Source organism: Galeopterus variegatus, unplaced genomic scaffold (genome assembly GCF_000696425.1).
Source record: "Galeopterus variegatus unplaced genomic scaffold, G_variegatus-3.0.2 Scaffold11745, whole genome shotgun sequence".
In the NCBI taxonomy this organism is placed as follows: domain Eukaryota; kingdom Metazoa; phylum Chordata; class Mammalia; order Dermoptera; family Cynocephalidae; genus Galeopterus; species Galeopterus variegatus.
Genome location: NW_007737856.1, coordinates 1 through 9,539, shown reverse-complemented (window position 1 = coordinate 9,539; position 9,539 = coordinate 1). Strand labels below are relative to the sequence as shown.

Here is a 9,539-nt window from a genome sequence, read left to right as displayed (position 1 = left end):
ATATAGATATAAAAATCCTCAACAAAATACTAGCAAACTGAATCCAGCAGCATATCGAGAGAATTATACACTGCAACCACGTAGAACTTATCAACCAGTGTAATACATGACGTTAACAGAATGACGGAAAAGCTCATACCATCACCTCAATCGATAGAGGAAAAGCATCTGACAGAAGTCCAGTGCCTTCTCGTGATAAAAGCACTCACTAAAGCAGGAACAGAAGGAACCTCTGCAACATGGTAAAAGCCATACACACGAACACCAGCCAACACCAAACCCAATGGAGAAAGACTGAGAGCTCTTCCCCACGACCAGGAACAGGACAAGGGTGCCAGCTCTTACCACTGTACGATCAGAAACCTCCGCCAGAGCAATTAGGCAATAAAAAGAAAAAAGACATGTAAAGTAGAAAGGATGCCTTTCTAAAGACTATAACTAGAAAACCATAAAAAATGCACCCCACAAACTGTTAGAGCTATCAATGACTTCAGCAAAGATTCAGGGCACAAAATCAACACATGAAAATCAGTAGCATTTCAATACACTGCCAATGAACCACCTGAAAAGGAAATGATGAAAACGATTCCATGTACGATAGCATCAAAAAGAGTGAAACACTTACGAATAAATTTACCCAGGAGTGAATGACTGGTGGTCCGAAAACTATAAACACTGCTGGGAGAAATTATAGCAGGCCTAATAAAGGGAAAAAACATCCTGTGTTCACGGATTGGAAGACTTAGTATTAAGATCATAACACTACCCGAAGCAATCTATAGATTCAATGCAATCCCTATCAAAATCCCAAGGACATTTTCTGCAGGAATGGAAAAACCCACCCTATAATGCAAATAGAATCTCAAGGGACTCCGAATAGCTAAACAATCCTATAAAAGAAGGACAAACACAAGCTGGTTTCAAAACCAGAAACAGTAATCAAAACAGTGAGGAACTGGCATCAAGACAGACACAGAGAAGAATGGGACAGAACTGTGGACCCGATACAAGTCCTCGCATAAACTGCTAGATGGTTTTCAACAAGGGTGCCAAGGCCATTCGACAGGGAAAGGAGAGTCTTTTCAACAGCTGGTGCTGGGAAAACTGGACATCCATGTGCAAAAGAATGAAGTTGGACCCTTCCACCACACCACATACACAAATTAACTCAAAAATGGATCAAAGTCCTAAACTTAAGAGCTAAAACAATGAAACTCAGGAAAAATCTTGTGTTTGATGATGGTTTCTTAAATATGACACCAGAAACACAGGCACCAAAAAGATTAAAAAGACAAGTTGGATTTGAAGATACAAAGGACCTGTCTGCATTGTCTTTACAACTATTTTTACTTCCTGTAAATCTGTCATCACTTCACAATAAAATGCTATATCACTGCCCGGAGAGCTTCGGCCAAGGCATAGGGAGGGGAGCGCAGGTGGAGCCAGTGAAGTCCCCGAGTTTCGGGATGGACTCAAGTGTCAGGACAACAAGCACCAGAGTGCCAGAGAGCAAGGGTGGCCCCACAAGTGTCCAGCAGAGGACCGCGCAGCACACACACACACACACACACACACACACACACGAGGAAATGCCCATGGGCAAGGACAGGGCACTAGGAGGGGGCACAGCTTGCCCCAGCTCACGGGTGCTCACCAGGCACAGCACTCGTGCCTTGTCACAGGACAGGGGGCAGTTCTCCTGAGCGAGCACTGAACACACCATAAAGGCACTGCCTGAAAGGAACAAACTGTCTGCAAGGGACTCAGCTGCATCCCGGAGTGAAATTCAAGATCTATGGGACACCCAAGTACCCAGCACCCAATGAGGCAAAGCCCACAGGCGGGCACCCAGCAAAGGCCACCAGCACGCAAAGGCCGAATCCATCCCTCGGTGAGGAGTAATCCGTCAGGTGTGGCTGACCCAGCACCGAGGCAAGAGCAGAGTTAGCAGAGAGGAATTAAACAATCACAGCAGGTTGTCTGGACGTGAAAACTTCAGTGTCCGAGGGGAGGAAGGCCTGGACTGGCAGACCAGACACTGCACAGAAAAGATCAGTGAGGCTGTGACACAGCAGTGGGACCACCTAAGACAAAAACGCATAGAAAATTCTTTAAAAAAGGAATGGCTTCTGTAAGCTGTGGAACAACATCAGCAGTTGAAGATTCAGGTAATTAAAATTGCTGAACAGGAGTAGGAAGAGGGGACAGAAAAAATATTGGTAAGGTAACGACTGAACAATTTTCAAACTTGACAAAAACCCACACATCCAAGACGCTTAAGACCCCTGTGCAGAAGAAGCCACTACACCAAGGCACACTGTAACAAAAAATTTCAGAAGCAGCCAGAATAGGGAGACATGTTGTGTACAGGGGAACAAAGACAACCACCAAATCAGGTTTCTCGAGAGAAAAGGAAATATCTGCTTATCCCAAGACATGCACACCAGACTGTCCAGACATCAGCTTTTTTTTGCAATAGCCCCAAACCGGAAACAATCCAAACGTCCATCAACAGGTGAACGGATAACTGGACTGTGGTCCAGCCACACTGTGACTACTCGGAATAAAAAGGAATGAACTGCTGGTACATGTGCCAACGTGGAGGAATCCTGGAACTGCTAGTGCCGCGAAAGAAGCCACATGAAACAGCACATACTGCGTGACTCCACTGACACTGGGAGGTGGCCTGTTGGGGACCTTTGCCTTCTCAGGGGATGGGATGAGGAGAAGACCCCCCAGGAAGCCATCCTTGACTACAACCATCAGTCACTGGGTGAGAGTAGGAAGGTGTGGACAGGAGACAGAGCAGCCCCGAGGGCAGGAGACAGAAAACATCTGTAAAGAGCCACACACGCCCCGGCCGGGGGGCTGGGCTGGGAAGGGAAGGTGGTCCTGGGGTTGGAGACACCCAGGTCAGCCCCACGCACATCAGTCCCCAAAGAGAAAAGGCTGGAGCCACGGGGACAAAGCTCGGGTTTGCCGACAGGCTGAACAATGTCACTAGAGTCACAGAACAGACTAAGCCACAGGCACCAGGACAAGAGGTGGAGAGAAAACCGCGCAGGTGGAGTCACAGTGAAAGTGTAAGGGCTAACTTACCTTTAAGCGAATCACTAGAAATCCTTCAGGATAAAGACCTATTAGCCCCCAAACAGTAACCACAAATGTGCTTGTAATTCTGACCTGAAATACCAACCAACCAACCTAGCACCCAACTCAGAATGAAATCGTGGGAGTGGTCTGCACAGTGGCTTTGTTGGGGCATCACTGGCTGTTGGGGCACTGTGGGGGGGGCAGGGGTCCCATTCTGTTTACACGGGACCCCTTCTGCTTTCTAAATGCACCTCTTAGGGAATGTAATGTGACACTCCCTGCCAGGCGCTCCTGACACAGGACAGTGGCCTGCCAGGAGTCCCCCACCCCGCTGCCGTCTTACCACCGCGTTGCGCTCCACTCTGGATCGGATCTGGTCGACTTTGCCTTCTATCACTCTGGGAAATATCGAGGAATCTGCTCCTTTGCAAAACAGATAAATTTCTCCTACAAAATGAGGAAAAGATTGCTTAATCACAACATGGGGAAGACTAAATTATTTTTCAAGTTATTCTATTATTAAAAAACAAAAAACAGGGACACCAGCACTGAAACCATTTTAAAGGAGATTTTAACGGACCAGTTAACATGTTAAAGTCAGGAAAAAATTAAATCTCCAGATTATCGCACAGCCTCATGCTATTCCTACAACCCTAGAAATCTCAGAGGAAAGCTGGGAACTGGGAGGAGTCCTGCCTCCCATCTCTTTGGCCTTCTCTCTGGCAAAGATTCGAACGAGGAAGAAAAGGTGCTTGGGACCGGGGCTGGGGTGTTGGGGGCTGGTGGTGCGTCGTAGGACAAAGGGCCTGTGGCTGACCCAAGGGGGTAACGATTTGCCAAAATCTGGAAGGTGGACGTGAAATGCCCTCTAGAAAGCGACATGTCCTGGTGCAGATGGAGATGTCGAGTCCTCTGTGGCATTAACAAGAGTCCTGGGGACAGCATTGGTGTAATTTTTCCCTCATGTTTCCGGTAACATCCGACCACTGGGAACACAGCTGTGCTGCAAATGCACGCTTCTCGTCCTCCAGGATAAGGTGCATCTCTTCCAGCTAAGTCAGGGGAGACACTCCAGCAGAAGGCAAAGCAGCAGCTTAAGAACACGAAGACACTAGCTCTGAGGCCACGCGCTCTGACACACAGGTGAGCACCCTTGGCCATGTGCATGCACCGGGACAGCCCAGCTCGTCTGCGTGGGGCTCAAGGAAGTGGCACCGCACTCCCTGCACCACGGTGGTGGCAGTTGGAGAAGGAAGCTCCAATGCCCAGCTCCCTGACCGGATGGATCCCCCCCACACTGAGGGCCCTCCGGAATTGTATTGGGCCAGGAACAGACAGGCAGTGTTGGGCACAGCCAGCTCCTTAGGCTGGGGTGTGAAGGGCACACACTGCTGGACTATGCCCATGGACTCGGGTGTGTCTCTGCAGCCCACCTGCCCTATCTCCTAGTCCCCAGGATGTACTAACTCCTGAGATATACAAACTGGACATGTCTGTAACATAGACATGACTCCCATATGCAGACACCCAGAACCAAGGTCAATGCCAAGCCATGGCCAGAAAGGACAGCACCTCATGGCACTGGTCCTGCAGGTCCACGGAGCCGAGCCGCTGGCTGGGCACAGGCCAGCAGAGAACTGGGCGTGGGAACAAGCCACGCTGAGCAGGAGTCACCTGAAGCTGGAGCAGCTGCCCCAGGAGACAGCTCCAGAAAACCAGTCTGTGACCAAGACTCTCAGCCACTTGCGGAAGAGTGGAGACTGGGGCCATCCCGACCAGCCTGATTCAGAGCCCGTTGCTGGCACCCCCGGGATTCCCAGCCAACACTCGCGTGTTCTCAGATGCAGCGTAGAGAGAGAACTGTAGTCCAGGTGGTGTCATGATGCACTCCTGAAGAGTGACATTCTTTTCCTAGAAAAATCATGTTCTATGGCTCCCGACACACGTCAGCGGTGTGTGTGTGTGAACGCCTTGACTTTCCCACGTCTCACCTTGCCGACTCCTCTGCACCTAGCGCAGGACATGCACACCTGCAGCCTCAGGACTCGCTCAGAGGGAGCCTTTGACGTAGAAATATCCAAGGATATGGCAGAACGCAGTCTGCAAAGAACGAGAGCAGACAGCGCTTGGCACCGGCGTTAAACCTGCTTTTCCAGTTTGTGAATCAGCGTAGAGACCTCCAGCAGCGCACAGCAGGGGCGTGATCAAGCACAGAGATCTGCCCCATGGACAGATGGCTGGGTGCTGGCGCTGTGCAGCTGTGGCTGGCCGTCCACGCCAGGACCAGGAAGCGCTCTCATGACACCGGGAGAAGAGTCAGTGATATAAAATGACATGGAAAGCCATGCACAACACAAGGTGTCCCAGAAATGGCCGTGTCCCGGTGGAAAAACAGGGATCACTCAAGCGGCTCCAAAAAAGCATAAAGTTACCACTTTCCTTTTTCCCTTCCTGAGTCAGGTATCACACATATTGATTACATCTCGCCCTGGGTGGGGTGAATATCAGCAAAGCGTGTCCCCGAAAAGTCAGATCCCGTGTCTCTCTTTACACAGGAGCACCCGAGGCAGACAGGGACAGGTCTTCCTGGAGTGGGGAGAGGCACCGTTGGGTGACCAGCTTCTCGCTGTTCAGGGCCGAGACCCGGCTCTGACGGCTGTGTCCCACCCTCCAGGGACGAGCCCCAGGAAGAAACGCAAGCTGTTGGCTGGCTGCAGTGGCTCCCGGCCCGTCTCCCCACCCAACAGGTGGTAAAATCAGCGCAATGAGAGTCCCTCTCCGGGAGGTACTAGGTCCACTTGGAGAACAACTTGCTTAATTAAATGTTCAAACTTCTCTTAAACTCACTGACGCGGTGGCTGGTTTCAGATGGCGTGGTAGTCCCCTCTCATAAGCATGCAGCGCCTCCGAGGGGCCCTAGGAAACTTGCAGACGTGCCCTTGGACGGGACGTGCTGACGGCGTGGTCCTCGGACCTACATTCTTATGTGATCCGGCTCCTCGTCTAGCTCCTCGAGGGTAACGGAGGTTATTTGTGGAGACTCCAGGTGCAGCCACAACATCAACACTGTGGTCTTCGTGGTTCAGATGCAGCCAAAGGCCATCCGTGAGGCACGGTGGGAGGTGGCTCAGTGGATGACAGACACGTTGCTTCCAAGGACTGTGGTCCTCACTGTGGGGCCATGGGCAGGGTCTTCACACACACCTCGGGTGTTCATGGGAAAAGTCACAAGACGACAAAGTGGACGAGGCATCTGGTGCCCCCTGATGCCTTTATCGGGGATGATCCTGAGTGGCTACACTCTCAGCACAGCCTCTCCCCAGTGCCAGGTACTGCGCCCTGCACTTGGGCAGGGCTTGTGACATCTGAACTTGTCCTCAGACACTGCCCCCCAATCCCACTGTCTGAGGGCGGCCCTCTTTTTCCATGTGTCGTGGGCCACACTCACGTGTGTCGTCTTATGTCCTATGACCTGCTCTTGTCCACAATGCCACTGCCTAGAGGTGATCCCGTTGGACTCAGGGGAACCGTGTGTGTAAGGAACCAGCTTGAGAGACAGGGCACTCACGGAGCAGCCATGGGCCCAGGTCAGGCTGCTTCTCTAGCACACGGAGCACAGATCCTCAAACAGCAGCTCACAGGATGTCACTCACAGGTAAGCCGTCTCACAGGGGTGCACCACAGGTAAGATGTGTCACAGGTGTATCCTCACAGGTAAGATGTGTCACCGGCGTACACCACAGGTAAGCCGTCTCACAGGGGTGCACCACAGGTAAGATGTGTCACAGGTGTATCCTCACAGGTAAGATGTGTCACCGGTGTACACCACAGGTAAGCCGTCTCACAGGGGTGCACCACAGGTAAGATGTGTCACAGGTGTATCCTCACAGGTAAGATGTGTCACCGGTGTACACCACAGGTAAGCCGTCTCACAGGGGTGCACCACAGGTAAGATGTGTCACAGGTGTATCCTCACAGGTAAGATGTGTCACCGGTGTACATCACAGGTAAGCCGTCTCACAGGGGTGCACCACAGGTAAGATGTGTCACAGGTGTATCCTCACAGGTAAGATGTGTCACCGGCGTACACCACAGGTAAGCCGTCTCACAGGGGTGCACCACAGGTAAGATGTGTCACAGGTGTATCCTCACAGGTAAGATGTGTCACCGGTGTACACCACAGGTAAGCCGTCTAACAGGTGCATCCTCACAGGTAAGCCGTCTCACAGGTGTACACCACAGGTAAGCCGTCTCACAGGTGTATCCTCATAGGTAAGCCATCTCAAAGGTGCATCCCCACAGGTAAGCCATCTCACAGGTGTATCCTCACAGGTAAGCCGTCTCACAGGTGCATCCTCACAGGTAAGCCATCTCACAAGGTGTATCCTCACAGGTAAGCCGTCTCACAGGTGTATCCTCACAGGTAAGCCATCTCACAGGTAAGTCACCTCACAGGTGCATCCTCACAAGTACNCAAAGGTGCATCCCCACAGGTAAGCCATCTCACAGGTGTATCCTCACAGGTAAGCCGTCTCAGGTGTACACCACAGGTAAGCCGTCTCACAGGTGTATCCTCACAGGTAAGCCATCTCACAGGTAAGTCACCTCACAGGTGCATCCTCACAAGTATGCCGTCTCACAGGTATATCCTCACAGGTAGGCTGTTGGCACCCTCATGGTCTTAGAAGAGACGAGGTACTGCTGGTCCCGATCAGAAGGTCAGAGCAGCTGGTGAAGAGCCTCCCCTTGTTTACTCCACGTTGAACTGGAGTGTGTCTGGTTCCAGGCAGTGGCTGCATTTGGCTGACTGCAAGGTGTCTTACCAAAGAGACAAATGTAGCCTGGTACTGTCTAGTTTAGGACAGCAGAGAATAAGATGCCACTGCTAAAGCACGTGTAGTTACTGCAGGTAACGGTGTTCACTGAGTTCCGGGCAGCAGGCCGCGACGAGCGCAGCACTGAGAAATGCGTCGGTTCTGGGCTCAGGACGCTCACAGTCCAGCAGGGGCTGGAGACGAGCGATGACCCCAACACAGGGCGATGCCGGCGCGTAACCACGAAGCTGAGGACAGGGAAAGGCTGCCCAGCCAGGCGCTGTCGAGCTATCCTCAGAAAGGCCCAATGGGCGGGAGGGCTTTCCATGTGGACAAGACCACGCCAGGCAGGAGGACAGCCTGGGAGCCTGTGGGGGACGATAGCAATCTACTCTGTGACGCTGGGGACAAAAGCTGGGCAGGCAGGTGAGGAGCTGCTTCCTGACATGGTGAACCCCAAGTGAGAAGACGCTGTGGGGGCTGTGAGCACCTGGGTGCTCAGAAGACCAGGTGGCAGCAGGTGACTGGAGGGCAGAGAGAGGCAGGTGGGAGCCCTGGGAAGCAGTGGTGGTTGTGGGATAACTCCAAGCAGAAGTGGGTGGGGGACCATTGGAGACAGGACCTGCAGGCCATAGGTGACAGAGCCTTTGAGCCCTGGGTGCTGGGGGAGAAACAGAAGCCCCAAGTGGGCTATGGGTTTCAGAACCTGGGGCTCACGTGGGTGCTGGGTGGGACCACAGGGCAGGACGTCACTGCAGAGGTGGGCACTAAGTGGCGGGAGTCCCCTCAGGGAGAGGCTGAGGAAGGCTTGGTGGCACCTGCCTGGACAGGAGAGGGGCCGTGGCCATGAGGGAGCCCTCAGGACACAGACGGCCACAGGGCGAGTGAGGGGACCAGAGCCAGAAACCGTGATACACAAGGTGTGCACACAGAGGTGAGCAGGAACTCGCTGGTGTCAAAGGCAATGACCGTGCATGCCACACTGTTTACATTCTGAGGATCCTAAGCACAAACTAGAGTGCGATGTCCTCAAACAGAGACACATTGCCACGGCAACCAGCCAATGCACCCACTCACCTTACTTAGTATTTTGAACGTTGTTGTAGACATATTTGCAAACCCACGTTATCTTTTCCTAAAAAACGTTTATTTAAAAATACGATCTATGTTATTTGGATACACATAGAGAAAAGCAGTGGGGACTAGATGTATAATTTTCAATATTAAAATGATCCCAACTCGACTTCACGAGGAGGCACAAAGCGAGGGTGTTGTTTACCTGGCCCAGGACTTGTTCCTAAGCATTTAGAGAAAGGTCTACTTTTTTGTAATAAAAAAATTATTATTATGGAAGAATTTATCTATACTTCAAAAATAAAATCCTCAATCCTTAAAGCTCCTGAAGAATTCAGCCATCGGAATAGAAACACAATCACCGCGTATAAATAAAGAAATCGAGGAAAAAGGAAACTTCTACCTGTAGCAGATTTTACGATCACACTCATTCTCCTTCTTACTGAGTCAAAACTCAAGATTTCCAGCAATTCAAACCTAAAAGGAAACGTGAACAGCGTTAATGCCCACCTGGGTCTCCACACTATGAATTCTGGAACCGCCGGCCTTGCCGCAGCG

General features: G+C 51.6%; 1 protein-coding gene across 3 annotated transcripts in view; it reads right to left on the bottom strand.

Annotated features, from left to right (window-relative positions):
- LOC103610764 (probable phospholipid-transporting ATPase IH) overlaps nt 1-9,457 on the bottom strand; it is a 37,373-nt gene extending 27,916 nt beyond the window's left edge. For all 3 annotated transcript variants that reach the window (XM_008594858.1, XM_008594859.1, XM_008594860.1), the window contains exons 1-2: nt 9,385-9,457; nt 3,437-3,540 (exon numbers count right to left, since the gene is read on the bottom strand). In XM_008594858.1, the coding sequence (XP_008593080.1) occupies nt 3,437-3,540; nt 9,385-9,412 (132 nt within the window). In that variant the 5' untranslated portion in view covers nt 9,413-9,457. The remainder of the gene's footprint in view (nt 1-3,436; nt 3,541-9,384) is intronic.
- Nucleotides 9,458-9,539: the final 82 nt, after the last annotated feature.